Raw genomic sequence first — 18,403 nt, forward strand, 5'->3', positions numbered from 1 at the left:
ACACTTTTTTTTTTTTTTATAGTAAATGTTTTTCATTTTAACTAAATTTTATGAATTATTGGGACATTATTGTATCAATGACTAAAGGATGCAGCTATATTTCTATTTATCATTTCCCCCACTTTTATGTTAACAAGAGTAAGAAAAAAAATAGGAAAAACACATTTAGTTGGACATTTACAGCAGATATAAAAATTTGTGATTAATCGTGAGTTAATTATTGAAGTAATGCAATTAATTACGATTTAAATTTGTAATCGCCAGACACTCCTAACAGGTATACATATTTAGATAAAACATGTTAATGAATTGAACATTTTTATTTTGATTGCAATAATAATGAATCCGGCATCCTTATATTCTCACATAAAAAAATAGAAGAGATGGACGGATGAGAGCTCAATCTGGCGTCGGCCAATCTTCAAATTTGACTGTATGATAACCGTGAGCAACAACATATCACAGTATTAAAAATACAGCTCGGATAGGACATATTTTGAAATATTTGGGGAAATAAAACAGCAATTTCATTCATTCATGCATTCATTCATTCATTCATTCATTCATTTTCCGAACTTCTTTTCAAACAAAATATACAATGCTTGGTTCAGAATGTGTAACACGTTATGTTTAAATAAATAAATAAATAAATAAATAAACGTCAACATTCTTCTCCTGTTTTAATTCTTCTTAGTAAGTCACAGTGTCCCACCACTGGAATTGATAGAACAGACCCATGGGCTACTCATGCTATCCTTGGGGCTAAAAAGTACCCACTGGCACCAAATTTATTTGTTTATCTATTTATTTATTTATTTGTTTGTTTATTGAAGAGTGTCCGGTTACAAAATCAGTCAGTGACTGATCTGACCACCATTTGAAACAGTCTGAATTAAGGGTTTGATTTCAGCTTGTAGAAAAAACAAAAGTGCGCTTATGTTTTTGTTCAGGATAAGAAAAAGAAACAGCAGACTAAAATAGCACATGTCGGGATGTTATAATTAACAGTATGATTATGTTGTAGTAATTATTTGTACATTGTGTGCAAATTGTAAAAAAAAAAAAAAAAAAAAAGTATAGTGTATATGATACTATGATGTGTGATATAACACAATTAAACACAGGGATATGAAAACATTTTTTTGTATGGATGCCGTCTATTCATGGACAGTTGGTTATTGTTTAGACTGAGCCAAACGTGTAACATCAACAAGTTTTACAATATAAATATAAAATGATGCCTTTACAAAGCTCATCAAATATGTATTAATTTAAAATATTTCTGTTATCGCAATTGTAGATTGCAGTGTTGAATACTGTTTCTACATTGCATCGTACTGTATTTGGGTTACGGTTCAGTCAGATATTTGGGTAGGGGAAAATATGAAAAACGGAACTCGGTTTGATGAAAATACGACTGACATCTCCATTAATTCAATCGGTAATAGGACAAGACAAGAAAAGGATACAGCTGATATAAGCCCACACATGGTCACGCATTTGTGGGTGGAACAAAGCCTGTCAATATGCATCGTGTCATTGTTAACACACGCATGCTTGTCGTGGTACCTCGGGGGAGGCGGCGCGGGCGGCCTGGTTATACTCGCTGTCACTGGAGCTGCTCTCCGATTCGTCCGTGTCCGACTCGGAGCTGCTCTCCGATTCGCTGCTGCTCCCCGATGCGCCACTTTAGAGGATCACAGAGTAGACAGATTTAATCGACGTGTCACAAAGTCGCAAAACAATAAGACCGGCCCTTGATTCGCTTGACGCGAGCAAAAAAAAGCTCATTCATGTCGTCTCACGTCGCTAACGGGGTGACGTCGTCGTTCGCAAATAGATTCACTCGTCCTCTCCTGTGTCGACTTTCAATAAAGCGCTTGTAAGTCTCGATGATTGTTTACGTCATTCACTCGACGCTTTCTACGCTGAAAATGACGAATGAAATTAATGTCATGCCATCCTTCAGATGAAAATAACATTCAGAGAAAATGTGTTATCACGTCATCCACCACATACTTTACTCACTGCTACACATATTTTCAAGGTAAGGTTGGAAAAAAAAAAGGTTGTAGGTTTACATCCCCACTTATGAGCACAACTGAGTGTCTGTCAACTAGTGATGAATGGTGATTGATGTACTTTGTTCAAATTAGCAGAAAATATAACCCTCCTCTGTCAAGTAACATGAATTGGAGTTTTCCCATTAGTGTACTTTGGAGTTCTTCACACTTTTAATCTCATCAAGTCGAAAAGAACAAGCAGGATGAGACATGATCCACTTCTTACAGCAGCTGCCTCAACCAATATTAAGCATTAATAGAAAATATAATCACATATCTGCTGATAATTTGCTGAAATGCAGTCTTTTGAACCAGTTCAATTATCTCCTTCTAGTGCTTTTTGCTGGTTCATCCGTCCTTCCACAATCCTTTGAAATGGTCTCCGAGAGGCAACACGACCGCCGACACAACTTGACAACACACAAACGCGCACACGCAGAACGCGCTAACGTGAGTAGCGAGCGCGTGCGTCGGCGCGTCTGTGTGTAATTTCAGTCCAAGGCTGCCGTCACAGCAGGCCGCAATCTGTGTGAGCAGTCAAGCAGCAAATCCATCAACTGTTCCTCGGGCAACACGCACGCGCGCACGCATATATGCACGCACACTGGAATTGTGATTTCTTCTATCATTTCTCATCTCTTCTCGTCTTCTCTCGCTCTTTGCTTTTCTCTTTCAATTTTAATACGTTTTCCTCTCAGTTTTCACGATTAGTGTCGCATGGCGTTTAACTCCCGCTGCACGGTTTTGTTTTGTTCTCAGCTGATGAATTCGACGACATTTTCTTATTTTCTTATTTGAGTTTTGTTCCAAGCTCAGCATAGCGACCTTAATTGGGATTTATTTTCTACAAAATAGGTTTAAAAAATGTTGAATAGGCAAATAAGATCATCTATTTACTAACATCAGTTTATATTTGGCTCCAGCATTGATTTAGGCATAAATTAACACATGCACTTTATAATTCATTTAATGTTTATTTAAAAAGTCAAAGCACTACTGCATGTGAGCCAATCAGATACATAAATGTGTTCAGATACATAAATGTTAAGTTTTCATTGTGGTAAGTTACAACAAGCAGTAAATTCTATATAGAGTCAAACCTCGGTTTTCGAACATAATCCGTTCCAGAAGGCTGTTCTAAAAGCGATTTGTTCGAAATCCGAAACAATTTTTCCCATTACAATTAATGTAAATAATTTTAATCCGTTCCAAATCTAAAAAAAATCTTTTTCCAATTTTTATTTTATTTTTTTACTATTTTACACCATAAACTGCACTGTATACTGTTTACCATAAATAGAAAAGGGTAGAAATAGACAGTTTTATTTAGATATCCTATCTAAAATGATGAAAAACCAAATGAAAACATTTCGTTTTTAAATTCAATACTTTCCTCTTTTCTTCACCAGCTTTACCATTTGCACTTGCTTTCTTTGGACCCATGATGAGGGGCTAATACACGATGCAAAACTAAAAAAAAAAAAGATTTGCGTAAATAACAATGAACAGGTCTGCTCCGAACGCACTTTGAACACGAATGTGCTACGGAGGAAGCATTCGAGTTAGCTCGGCTCCCGAGCGAGTCGCGTTCAGGTACGCTCGGCTTTTTTTCCGTTTGGTTGAGAGCCGAATTTTTGGACGACATAAAATTCTCGAATTTTCTGGTTGAAAAGCGATTTGGTTGAGAAGAGAAGCGTTCGAAAACCGAGGTTTGACCGTACTGGATTGCCGATCCATTTTGTTTTTGTATAAATAGCATCATGTGAAGTGAAAGGGTGTTTGCTGGTGTTTGCTGCTCAATGAGACATTCAGTCGAGCACTCTGCAGCCTATTTTATTCTGGCGCCATAAACAAGAGCGTTGCGGGAACACGATGAAAGGAGCCGAATACATGTGTGAAAGTATTACATCTGGCCCGCTTCCCTCTGCTCTCCTCAGGAATCAGGCAGGCATCAGCCGTCAAACATAATTTAGCACCGTTGTCTGTGCCAAATTGAAATGCGGCACCAGCTGGTGCAATCTGACAGGCAAGCATTTGACTGGACACCTTAAATACATCTCCATGATGTCGGCTCTTAAATGAAGATATACTCTTCAGTTCATCGAATTGGATCACTTTTGCAGCATTGTGTCCTATTTTGTGACGGACTCATTTGATGGGCAACATCACATTTCGATATGTGAATCGCTGATGTGGTCCTTGACACACGCATATTGATTTTTCACATATTAAAAAGGAAAAAAAAAAGTGAGCGTGCTACTTTTATGGCGTGTGGTGGCCGACATAGCATAAATATATCACCTTTTCCAAAGGCCTGTTGTAGTACCAAAACTGACCAGTGAAAGGCAGCATGGCGCCACAGGGCATTCAGAAATAAATATAAATATACAAACAAGAAGAATAAGAAGCTGGGCTATCAGACAACAACCACAGATTTTCAATGTAAATATTACAATCTTAAGCTTAATATTTACAACTGTCAGCCCCAACAGGATAATCAGTCAGGGCAATCTTTCAATTGGGGTTTTGTGGAATGTGAGTATGCTGCTTTAGAAGCAAGGAAGTGTATTTTACTTGGCGACTTTAACTTGAGTTAAGATGGACAACAGCAGAACTTGGGACTGATAGCAATCAGCAAAGAAAGGTGATAACGGTAGAGGCCTCGATAGATACACCAATGCGGACGTCGGCCAAATGTGTGACCGACGCCGCCCCCTTGTGGCCTATCCCAGACGTCGGCACGTCCCGTAGAAAAATGGCATAAATAGACACCGCACTGACCCTGACTATTGCGTATGCGCGAGAAGAGAAGTAATTCCCCTCCATACCATCGGCGGCGGTAGTCATTATTCCTAAAGGCAACCGGAAACCACAAAAAAACAAAACGTAAACAATGCACACCGGTTACTTTTTCTCTCACGATGTCCTCCCCCGTGAATGATTGAAACCCTTCGGCTTTTTGCACCATATCGTTTATAAAAATAATTCCTACCTTACCAGTCGCGTCCCCATGTTATGCCTTTCATACCTTTGTCGGCAAACCTTTTAACGGTAATATCATACAATGCCAGTCTCTCTTGAACCGAAGAGACAAAGTCATCTTCCCGATCTTCCATCCAGACAGACATTGTACGTTCAAATGCGGAGGATACATCAGGGTGACAATCCACAAAATGAGCGAAAAAAAATAAAAATAAATAAATGGTCCGGGCTTTCCATCAGTACTGTTTATCTGCAGTCGTCACTTCCTCATCTCGCCCGTGTCACTAGCTAACAGCCAATCACAGTGATCAAATGTTCCGACGCCGATTCAACATGTCGAATTTGCTGGAAACGCCCCCCTGACGTATCCCCAACTCGATTCCGTTTTACGACAGTAATTTATACACTGACGAGCCGGCGCATGCCGTCGGCCCAACGCTGTCAGACTCCCGACGTCGCCTTTATGCATATTAATGATGGAAAGATTATGATGAACTTAATGAAAGGATCATATTTATTGGCATTTTTGTTATGATAATGTGGTGAGTATGAATGTAAGTGTTAATGGTTGTTTGTTTAATTTTAATCCAGGTTGTTCTCTGCCTGTCATCCGAAGTAAATAAGCTCCTGTTCAGCCGTGACTCCAATCAGGTAAAGCACTACAGAAATGACACATAGTAGCAATGTGAGGATCATTTACAGCCAATCAGATTACATTCACGGGAACTGAAGATTGCTATGATGTGCCGTTATGCATTAACGATGACTATTGATGTCTTTCTCGCGTCTCTCTGCATTCACGGGTAATTTTGAGGCAATCACATTTGCATAATGTACGATCATCTGTGTGTAAGAATTTCTCAGAAGAAAATATAACGACATTTCTTCGTCAGTGTTTCAAACTAAGATTCTTTTTTCCTTATCAGTAAAAAAAAGAAGGAAAAAGATTTACAACACAAAACTGTGTCTCCGCCTTTGTGTTGCAGAAGAAAATAATATATCGAACCTTTGTCAGATTCTCAGAGTGCAGCCAAGCCTTTGGTATGCGCCTGTTGGTTCGTATGATAAAATCATCCTCAACAGGGGAAATGAAAGCCTCGCAGCCTTGACAAAGTGAGCCGTTGGCTTGATATGCCCAACGGGCCTGGCCAGAAGAAGCTCGTCATCCTCAAAGGCTGCCGTTAAACGACTGATAGCGCCGCAGATAAGAGGCAAAGATGGACCACCGGTCATTTTAATTGGGCGTGTATGACATGATTAAACGGCCACTTTAATAATATTTTCACGACAATGACTAGAAAACTGAGCTACGAATAAATAAATGCAGGATGACGCTTTTGTTTTGAAATGCAGCGTGTAAGTTGAGGGAGCAGCTGAAGATTCCAAGAAGACAAATAATTAAAAATGAACCAAAAACAAATTGCTGATTTGCATTCATTAATAAGAAGAACTTAACTCTTGGCAAAGTGTCTGCAATTAAATGCAGAAATGTGATTACAATGCAACCACTCATTTCAGTTGCTGATGTGTTTGCAAATAATTTTGACACTTTACGCTCTGCCCCGTTTTAATAACCTTCGTGTAGTCTTAATTAATTTCACAGGAATTTACAGCTCTTGTTTTGGATTCACACACCATCAAGTTTTTGGGATTAAATGTTGATGACTTCAAAAGGGACTTTTTTTTTCTTCTCAATTTTGAGATGATAATGTAAACAATGTTGTTATATGATAACTCATATGTTGAAGTATATGGTCATAAACATTATGGATTTCCTTTTGACGCTCGATTCTGTCAAGCCTTTGGCCGAGTGTTCGAGATGTTTAGCTTTCAATCAAACTTTTTTTTGTCAGCTATTTCCCCCCCAATATATTAGTCATGTTAGCTTACAACCATGTGCTATGCCAATTTACACATGCATGTACAATGTTTTGTTAGACATATTTTATTTTCATATTCATGAATGAAATACACTAACATCCACCACGCAGATCAGCGGAGCGCAGACGCCGTCTGCCTGCACCTCAAGCCAATCCACCTAAATCACATTACACCTGCTGCACCACAACTTAGTCTAGGTTTCACCAGGTCTACATTATAATCTACTTTCTGTTAAATAATAACAATCATAATAATAATGATAATAAAAACAGTTATCAGGTGCACCATGGACGTTTAAAAGAAAACACCTTTGGTCCACATTACACCAGTTGCACCACAATTTAGTCTTGGTTTCACCAGGTCTACATTATAGTATACTTTCTGTTAACAAAATAATAATAATAATAATAATAATAATAATAATAAATAAAAAATAAAGACAGTTATCAGGTGCACCATGGACGTTTAAAAGAAAACACCTTTGGTCCGCCGGAATGCCTATCAAATTCCTAAACATGCTAAAAGGAAATCAAGACATCAATCAATCAATCAATCAATCAATCAATCAATCAACTTTATTTATATAGCACCTTTCATACATTTAAAATGCAACTCAAAGTGCTGGACATCCATAATGCAATAAAATAAAAGAAAGAAAAAGCCCCCCCATCCCCATGATCGTACCCACAGACACACCCAAAACCCAACAAACACATGAAAACCACAACATGGCGGGGCACAGATGTACCCTGTAAGGAAAGGCACCCAGGAGGAGTTCATCCACAGTGAGATGGATGAAGACCAAGCATCCCTCTCACTGTGGAGGCTCCCCCATGAGAAAACACTGGAGCTAAAAATTTTATAACTACCAAATAAAAACATTTAAACACTAAAAGAAAACGGTTAAACACGATAGAAAAAATAAATAAATAAAAACAAAGCTACAAGACAATATAGATTAAAAGTTAAATAAATAAAAGGGGATAAAAAAGTAAAAATAATAATAAGTAAAATAAAATAAAATAAAAATAAAAAAGGTCAATCAAATGCCAAACTAAAAAAGTAAGTCTTAAGCCTCCTCTTAAAAACATAAATATTCTCTGCAGACCTGATGCTCTCTGGCATGCCATTCCATAGGTGAGGACCATAGTGGCTAAAGGCAGCTTCACCATGTGTCTTGGTCCTCACCTTTGGAATAGTTAAAAGGCCGCTGCCAGAAGACCTCAGAGGCCGCGAGGGGTAATAGGGTAAAAGCAAGTCAGATAAATAAGATGGGGCAAGACCGTTAAGACATTTAAAAACTAATAAAAGCACCTTAAAATCAATCCTGAAACGCACGGGGAGCCAATGCAGCGATTTTAAAACTGGTGTAATGTGCTCCCGCCCTCCGGTCCCCGTCAGCACACGTGCAGCTGAGTTCTGAAGGAGCTGTAGGACTGAAATATTCTTTTTGGGAAGACCAGAGAGCAGGGAATTACAATAATCTAAACGACAAGAAATAAAAGCATGCATCAGCACCTCCGTGTTGGCCTGTGAGAGAAACGGGCGGACTCTGGCAATATTCTTAAGATGGTAAAAACCGATCTTGGCTACATTTTTAATATGAGGATTAAAAGTTAGCTCAGAGTCAAAAAGGACGCCCAAATTCTTTACACATTGCGTGGGTTTAAAATCTTGTAGTTTAGGTAAAAGTTTCTCTCTCTGACCTTCAGGACCGATGACTAAAACCTCTGTTTTGTCCTGGTTGAGCTGCAGGAAATTTTCTGCCATCCATGACTTAATATCTAAAATACAATTTAAAAGGGTATCAATAGGCCCCATGTCATCAGGTGACACGGCGATATACAGCTGTGTATCATCAGCGTAACTGTGGAAGTTGACGCCGTGTCTCCTGATGACTTCCCCAAGGGGAAGCATATAAAGATTAAAAAGTAATGGGCCTAAGATTGAGCCTTGGGGAACCCCACATTTAATTTCATGGGTTTCAGAGGAACATGTATCCATACTTACAAAGAAATATCGGTGTGTGAGATAGGAATAAAACCAGTTAAAAACTGTACCAGAGATGCCCACCAGGCTTCTAAGTCTGTTTAATAAAGTGTGGTGATCTACTGTATCAAAGGCAGCACTTAAATCCAGTAGCACCAAGACTGTAAGCTTTTTCATATCTTCATTACACCTGATATCATTTAAAATCTTTAAAAGGGCAGTCTCGGTACTGTGGTTCATCCTAAAACCAGACTGATATTTCTCTAAAATATTATTTGTATCTAAAAATGAATTCAATTGAATAAAAACAATTTTTTCTAAAATCTTACTTAAAAAGGGTAAGTTGGATATAGGTCGATAACTATTAAAACTGCTGGGGTCCAAATTGCTTTTCTTCAGAAGGGGCTTCACCACCGCCGTTTTAAAGGCGGCAGGAAAGACACCCGTCTGAAGAGAGCAATTGACTATAGTTAAAATCTGTTCCTCAAAAAATCCATAAAATGTCTTAAAAAGTGATGTGGGAATCGGATCTAAAAGGCAGGTTGTTGGGTTGACCTGGGAGAAAACTCGACCAAGTGTCCTTGCATCAACCAGGGTAAAACTTTCCAGTGTTTCCTCAGGTAAAAGTGACTGTCCATATTTATTAAAAATTATATTTTGATCAACTAAAAGACTGGACCTAATGCCATCAATTTTACTTCTGAAGTGGTCTGCAAAGCCATCACAGAGAGTGTTTGATGGAGTCTGTGATGGCTTTTTAAAATCAGGATTGGTTAAAAGATCGAAAGTGGAGAAAAGAAATTTAGGATCTTTTGAATGAACTGCGATTAAATTTGAGAAATAAGATATTCTTGCCTGTTTGACTGTTTTATTGTAGGATTTAAGTTGTTCACGTAAAATTTCATAATGTATTGAAAGTTTAGTTTTTCTCCACCTCCTTTCAGCACACCGGCATTTTCGTTTTAATTTTTTAATCTCGTCATTTCTCCACGGGGGAATAGTCTTTAATTTTATAGTTATACAGATGTTTACATTATGTCAATAATATAAACATTTATTTTCCTCCATGTGTGTATGTGAACTGACAGACACAATTTTACATTGTGTTGACAAGAATGGACTGAAGAATAATTTGAGGAACTTACAATGTCTTAATAATTCTGAATAATAATAATAAATGATATAAATAATAAATATATACATTTTAAATAAATCTATACATTTTAAATGATTTATTTATTTATTTTTTTGCTCTACCTCTTGTCAGTGACTTCAACAGAGCTTAACAAGGAAAGTATGTTGGTTTGTTTTCCTCCTTTTTTAAAATTATCGACATAAACGGTGGAATTCCAGACCTAATAATAGCCACCAGTATTTACTCTTTCAGGAAATGATTCAAGCCTCCAGGCTACGTGCACGATCGCGTTTGCCTCGCGTCAATTAACGAGCGGGAATACCAGCCACAAAAGAGCGTCAACAGTCAATCGTTTTCTTCCTTCCGCCAATCACGAAATCGATGAGCTTCTGACATCAATGAACCGAGTCGCTTAGAGCCCAGCCGGACCTTGGATCCGATAAACGGTAAGATGTATGACACGGGAGGATGCAGTTCACAACAAGAGTTGCAGTCGGAGGTAAATTTAGTCTCTCAAATTGGCCAAAGAGCTTCCGTGAAAGTAGAAGCGTCACGGTGGTATTTCGGGACGTTTGAGTTGAAGATGTGGACGCCATCTGGACTCGCTTCATCTGTCATCAAATCATCTTCCACTTGGCAGAGCTTCGCCCTGCACAGCTGGCTCGACAATCTTCCTCTCCGTCTCTCTTTATTTCACCCTCACACACTTGTGCATGTCATGTGTGCTTTAGCCGACATTTGAGATTTGATTCAGCAAGACAGTACAATGCATATTTGCGCAATCATCAAAGAAGGTCATTTTTCATATCAATTAGTTACTTAAAATATTGTAAACATACATAAACTAGTGTACATTAAAGTGTTGTTTTTTTTCATTCATCAAAGGCCAAGTTAATATTTTTTGGAATCACACTTGATACACTTGACTGACATGATGAGTAGCACCAGTTGCCAAAATGCTACCAATAAATATGAGGGTGGTCATATAAAAGAGGAAAGTACCAAATTTAGATAGAGATTATAGCAGAGGTGTCCAAACTAGGGCCCGGGGGGCCATTTGCGGCCCGCCGTCCATTTTTCAGTGGCCCGCGACATATGCTAAAAATGGCATTTGACAAAGTTCAAATCAAAGAAACAAAACAAAAAATGTTTGGAGATGGTCAAAGTAAGAAGGGAGGGTGTCGAAAAACAGGTGCCACGAAAGGTTATTTTAGTTCACTTAAACTTAATGAAAAAAGTAAAATTCAAAAAACAATATTGTTACAGAAATAAAATAAAAATGAAAATGCTTTTTTAAAAAATGACAACTCACTGAAACTACATTTTATGTTTACAAAACTAACTAAAACTAACTGTAATTATAGCAAACGTCCTTCGTTTTAGTCTATTAATTTAATGCACGAGCCTTTGGGGATGATATGAAATGTGATTTTTAGTTGATTTAATTTGATATCAACCGGAATAATGATGTTTGAAAGTATGTCACACAGAAGTGACATCATCTAGCAGCAGCCCCCCCAAAAAACACAAAAAAATAATACTAATACTGAAACTAACAAACTAAACTAAAACTAAGCATTTTTTAAGGAACTAAGCTAATAAAAACTAACATTACCACCCTGAACTATAATAACCCTACTGCCATATTTCAAATAAATTGGTTTATATACTGTAACATTTTTTCTTTAAATATGCAAAAGCACAAATCAATTATTTGTACAATTTTTAGGACTAAACAATTTCTCTTCATAACATGATGTGGCCCTTGCGTCCTTCTGATTTTCTGTATGTGGCCCTCAAACGAAAAAGTTTGGACACCTGCTTTAGACATATTTTTAACGATAATTGGTTCTAAATTGAACAATGTTCACATTGAAGCATTGCGCAGCACGATACTCGGGATTATACTTCCTGCTAGACTTGTTCATTCTAATTTACACTTTGACTCAATGTGCTTCATTACTTGCGTTAAGTAAGAGCCGAATTATGAGAATCAATTGGGACATCATGTAACAAATATGATGAAAACTTCTTTTTTTTTTTTAACGACTGAAAGAAGACATGTTGAAACTGTTTAATGTGCACTGTGACGCGACGTCTGGGATGGGTGATGTGATGGTGGCAGGAAAAAACAAAAACAATTAGGAGTTGTCAGAGCAAGAATAAAACTGTATATGCAGTATCAATCTGTATATTTGGACATATTTTGTGTGTGTGCGTGTGCGTGCACGCGTATGAGCGTTTCTATTGGATATCGGCCATGGATGGCTTGCAGCAAGTCGCGTTGCAGCATCCCTGTGGACACCCGTCTGCGTGTGCGCTCGCTCTGCTCGGGCTCATTAGCAGCAGCAAAAAAAGAAAAAAGTAACACATGGCCTGGGGCACGCGCGCGGAAACACGGCACATTCTCTTCCCACCGCACACGCCCAGACTGACAACACGGGACTAATTTGTGAAATATTTTGACATTCTTACGCACCAGTTGACTTTTTAACGACAGGCGGGAAGCTTTTCTCTAAGCACATTAATATCTTGTGTAATTCATAATTTATGATTTTCTTTCATCAATGTCAATGTGAAGTAAACAGTTTTGTCTGGATTATGTCGTTCAAATCTACGACAACGTCATTTGAACATGCTAATAAAGTTGTTCGAGTGTACTAGTAAAACGAAGGTCAAATGCTAAAAACAATTTGTTTTTGTTATGTCATGCAGTTATGGGGTATTTTCCCATAATGCCACAATTGCACATACCAAATTTATGTTTGTAGGCATTTAGCCTACATTTTAGCAATACGTTTCAACAACTTTATCAATTTGTTCGAATGAATTTATTTCCCCAAGTAACAGTACACTTGAGGATATTTTTTTATTTTTGTTTATTTTTTTAGCTACTTTGCCCATAAAGATGCCTCGAGAGCTTTTGGTTCAAATGGTTTCTTGTTGGTTGGGGACTTTCAATCACACTGCATTGAATTGCCTCGTACCTGACGATTCGATCCGTATCACAATTTAGAGGTCACGATTCAATTCAATACCGATTAATCTCGAAATGAATTTTTTTTTTTGAATTTTTTTTTTTTTTTACTCAATTTAGTAAACTTGTACATGTACCCTGTAAGATTCGTATGAAATTGTATTATTTATTGATCTGAAACTTCCGTTTTCTAACTGTGAGCCACTGTATGTAACAAACAGGAATTGAAATAAAATATTCAGGCTTAATGTTCCATTAATATCACATTCTTCCATGCTTAAAGTGTGAAAGTTCGATGTTTTTTTTTTGAATATTTTTCCATCAAAAATGGATGTTAAAAAATCGATTCGACTGCCTATTGAATCGATGCTGTAGTATCGTATTGTAGTATATATTGCCGAATCGATTTTTTTTTTTTTTAACAACCCTAGTATTTATTTCGCTATATTATCCAAAAATGACACCAATGATTTCCCTGATATTGTCAATACAGTCGGTTGCACACGTGCTTAAATTAACTATTTAATCACCAAGATACTGTAACGGGGGAGTGAACTTGAGCGGACTGACTGAGTGCTTATTCCAAGCGTTCATTTTTTTGTCAGAGGTGTTCAGACAATAATCAAGGTGACAAACATCCAAACAGAAACTAACGGGAGTACATGCGGACAGATGTGCAGTGTTTTATGCATGAAGCAACAAATGGTGACACCTGCCGCCTTGTGAGTTTGCGTTGCTGCGAAATGAAATGCCGAGTGAAGTTCGCGGCATTGCAGACGTTTCAGATCATTACGGCCGCAGTGCGTCCAGATTGCCTGATGGGGATTTTGTTCCCGATAACCTTGAAACGCTCGAAAAAAAAGTGCAACATTGTTGAACAACAGGAAAAGCGTTTCTTACCTCAGGGCCGTCGCTCGGGATTTGGGCTTGTCGGATACCTGTCGGCAAACGCAGACACGGATGTTCAAATCTTCTGCTTGTTAAGTACCGTGTCGATGTTAGCATGTATGCAGATGTCGGTATGTCGAATGATAGTTTATGAATATTTGTAGTGAGCAAGCATGCGAGCGCTGGGTGTGTGCGTGCGCCACTGACAAGAAACTAGAAGTTGAATGATGAAACACAAGAGATGCCCCAACATGCGTGTTGTAAAATAAATTGTTCAGGATCAACTAGAAATAAAGAAATAATATTTGCATATTAACTGTCAAATACTTTTGAAATATGAACACACTCGGTTTTACTAAGTGTATACAATCAAGTGAATTAATATTATTCACTCAATTCACTCCCAAAAACGTATTTATACGTTTTTTAGGTTTTGTGTGCGAGAGCTTTTTGTATGAAGGCTTTGATGCAGTTTCTGACCTGAAGTGGTCGCTTAAAGCGATGGTAGTTATTACAACAACAAAAAAACGGCCAGCAGGTGGCAGCAAAGTATAAGAGATCAACTAGGTCCATGTTGCAACAAGCTCTTTTTCCCCCAGTATTTTTCAACAGGTTTGTGAATAATGATGAAACTTAAAAATATACCGTACAGTTTTTTTGTTCCCTGATGAAAGAAGAGACACATTTTTCTTTTGGTGGGTTCCATGTTTTTATAGCAATAGAACATGAAAATGGCTGGGAGTGAATGAGTTAATAATACAATCAACATCATTTGAGTGAAATGTTTTTTCCATCATGATGCCGCGCCATCTTCTGTCAGTCAATTTTCTACATGGCTACTTCAGTTACAAGAAGAAAACAAAAAGAGTTTATTCAGTTTGACAATGTATTCATCTTGGTCTGCTAATTAAAATGGATTCTTTTTCTGTCTCTCAAGGAATGAGGTGATTAACGGCACCGGCGGTTTTGTGGTTTCCGATAGTCTGAAGTTGAGCTACAGTCGTGAATAATAAACCTTGTCAGCTGTGCGACTCGGGCAGATTTGCAGGGTTCACGAAGAGGATCTGTGTGGGAATTTATTCCCGCAGGGGTTTCAAGAACAACACGGGCTGCAAATGATTCACTTCATCCGCAAAACATGGCCGCGGCATGGATGGCAAGTCGGTCTACCGCTGATGTTTGCTCTCAGGTGGCAAAATTCAGATATGCGTCATGACAGATTCAAATCCAAATCTTAATCATATGTATTGGCTGTCTGCCAAGTCAACTGCAGCATAAATTTGTGGAATAATTAGCCTGCTACTAACTTTCCACTGAAAACTAATTGATTCTAACGCGGAAGCTTTGATTTGGACCATTTCATTCGTTGGAAAATTGATGTTTTTTTGTTGTTGTTTTGTTTTCTTTATTTTTTTTTTAATTTAATCTATTTTAAAACTCATTCACTGCCAGTCATTATAGAAAATTTTTACATTTCCAATACTCACGTGATATTACATTCAATAATTATATATAAACCGAATCTACCAAATAACAGAATAGACTCCCTACTTTTTGTCCCGTCCCGTTCTTTTATAATTGACAGCAGAAAAATGTAGGTTTGCCAAAATACAGCCATTTCTCCCATGGACTCTGAAACTGTGTTTATTTCCTATAAAATGGGGCAATGATGTCATCTACCGGTGGTTGGGCATCAGTAAAGTTGTTTCCAAGTTGGATATTTACAGTGGAGCATGCTCAGATTCGCCCCCATTTAGCACCGCTCTAAAAAATACAATTGACAAGTATACTTGTCAAAGGCAGTGAATGAGTTAAACATGCTTAGCGTGTCGTTACGGGCTGCCCTCTGCCAGAACACTACAGTTAAGTTTATTTCAGTGCTTAATATTTGGCTGAATCAATGTGTGCACTTTACCAGGAGTCGGACCGAGGAGGGACACGAAGGAAGAGATGGCGAGGATCTTTCTTCACTGAGGGGGTCAGTTGTGGCAAGCAGCAGGTTCTTGAATGATCGGTTTCGTTCCACGTACGTCGTCCGCAAGCAAGCTTCACGATATTTATTTCCCATGTTCACCAAGATATGGGAGATGAATATATTGACACACCTGCTTTGAGGCCCCTTTCACAGGCAATTTGCACTTCAACCCAAAGAACTGATTGGTGGAGACGTCTTGAGACATCGCTCATGTTTGCTGTAGCATGAGCTGACCATCACGCTCGATTCGAACATCTGTTGCAAGTTATTTCTCCTTCAAGGTCAATTCAAGAGTCAAAATCCTTCTGAAGGTGCACTTCTGTCATTAAGTGTTGTAACTCATATTGACTTTGGGTGATGAATGATAGAGAATCATTTTATTTAACATGATTTTTTTTTTTTTTTCTTCTCAAGAAAATGACATCATACGCTCAAATAAACACCGTCAGATATTTTAGTTAACAGTACACTTCAAAGTAACATTAGCGCTGACGCCAGGTTAACACAACATGTCAACATTTTCCAAGCTGCTCCACCAAAACTGCAAGACCACAAAAATTGGTGATGAGGGACCATTTTCTTTCCTGTCCAATCCATCCATTTCTATAGCACTTATCCTGTAAAATGGTTTCCGGCAGGAGCTGCGGGCCCCTCGCGGCTGACTCGGGGCCAAATGCAGACCGACCGCATCCTGCACCGGATGCCACTCAATCACGACGGCGACTGTGAACGGGTCATTGAGTCGCCAATCGATCCCACAGCAGCCGCATGAAAATAAACGACGTGAACCGCAACGCTGCTATTGGCCAGTTAGTCCAAGTCGATGTAGCCGATGATTTTGTTCAAATGTTTATTTTTGTAGCGATGGAAGTTGAGGGCATATTACGCACAGGTGGACGTTCCCGCCATATTGATGAAAGGTCTGTCAATCTGTCAATAACATTTTATTTTTTATTTTTTTTGACAAGAAGCTTCGAAAATACTGATAGCTGGCTGTGTGTAGAGCTCGGCTGATGACAGTCCACGATGATATGTTATGTTCTGTTATATCTGCAAAATAGTGCTTGTGAATAAACAATGTGACTAAGGAAAATGTCATTGCTTGGTAGCAGACGAATTTCTGGCTATTTTCAAATTGCTGCTCCGGTCATTAAGTCATTCACTCGCCGCCATTTTCACATTTCGCAATCCCGTTCACTCCCGGCTGTTTTACTGAATTTGGACTGATTTTGCAAGGCCCACAGAATATTGTGTTCAATTGCTATAAAAGAAAAGAAAGATGAAAGTCTCTTCTTTTATCAGGAAAAAAAAGTATGTTTCTATCTGTTTCTGTTTTGCAGCAATTAGCATTAGAAAAGAGCTAAGTTTCATCAGTTTTCACAAATCTTTTTAAAATTGTAAGTAATTGAGCTTTTTTTCTAGATGGCCCTGGTTGATCTCCTTTGCTCTGCTGCCACCTGCTGGCCGTTTGTGTAATAACTACCATTTCTGCAACCGTTCTTTGCCGTTGAGAGGCTGCATCAAAGCCTTCTGTATGCTCTAGCATAAAAAACAAAACAAAAAAAACTTTGGGACACTTGAAACATTTTTAAAAAAACGTATTTACACGTTATTGGGAGCATTGCCCTGCGATTGGTTGGCAACCAGTCCAGGGTGTCCCCCGCCTACTGCCCAGAGCCAGCTGAGATAGGCGCCAGCAGCCCCCGTGACCCTTGTGAGGAATAAGCGGTCAAGAAAATGGATGGATGGGAGCAAACGAGTTAACATAGTAACTTGATGAAGAGAGACGGTGATAATCAGTATACTAATGGTTATAATGTGAGAGCCATATAACCAAAACATTGAACTGAAAAGGTTTTCTCAACACAAGTGACCCACAATCACGTTAAAACAAATATGACTCTGTTAACCCGATGATCTTTCATAAAGTGTCGTTATTTTTGCATGGGGCAGATTTGAAGCAGACGTCGGCCGCCCGAGTCGTGGACAATTTGGCCAGCCGCAATTGAACTTTTATAGAAAGCCGGAACGTTTTTAGTGTGACCTTGCTTGTGACCAAGGTGATCCGTCATCACGGAGAGAAATGTGCAAGGGAGCCGCAGACAAAAGGACATCGTGCAGCGGTAATTGGCTTGCTGTTTTTCTTTCAGCTTTTAAAGTCACCAGGAACATCTCTCTTCTTCCTCTCCTCTCTTTTTTTTTCCTATCAAGCCTTCTTTCCTCCGCTCCTTCTTTCAATTCCCTCGCCCTCCTTTTTCGTGTCTTTGCTCGGCGCAAAAACATATTCATCATACTCCTCTGCTGGCCTCGCAGCGCCGCGCCGCAGAATACTAATGACGGCGCGTCTGCGCGTGTGCGAGAGGCTGCCAACGTTTGCGCGACACGCGCGCATCTTGTGTATTTGATTATGAATGTATGTGCGCGTTGCGCTTTCCTTGAGGCTATAAAAGCTTGATAATGCGCCGTGCACTCATTTGCTATAAGCCTATTAACTTGCATGCACGGGAAAATGC

General features: G+C 38.7%; 1 protein-coding gene across 3 annotated transcripts in view; it reads right to left on the reverse strand.

Moving 5' to 3' along the window:
• aff2 (AF4/FMR2 family, member 2) overlaps positions 1–18,403 on the reverse strand; it is a 145,562-nt gene that overhangs the window by 30,735 nt on the left and 96,424 nt on the right. For all 3 annotated transcript variants that reach the window (XM_077531915.1, XM_077531914.1, XM_077531913.1), the window contains exons 12-13: positions 13,928–13,965; positions 1,570–1,687 (exon numbers count right to left, since the gene is read on the reverse strand). In XM_077531915.1, the coding sequence (XP_077388041.1) occupies positions 1,570–1,687; positions 13,928–13,965 (156 nt within the window). The remainder of the gene's footprint in view (positions 1–1,569; positions 1,688–13,927; positions 13,966–18,403) is intronic.

The sequence above is a fragment of the Festucalex cinctus genome, chromosome 9 (genome assembly GCF_051991245.1).
Source record: "Festucalex cinctus isolate MCC-2025b chromosome 9, RoL_Fcin_1.0, whole genome shotgun sequence".
NCBI lineage: Eukaryota > Metazoa > Chordata > Actinopteri > Syngnathiformes > Syngnathidae > Festucalex > Festucalex cinctus.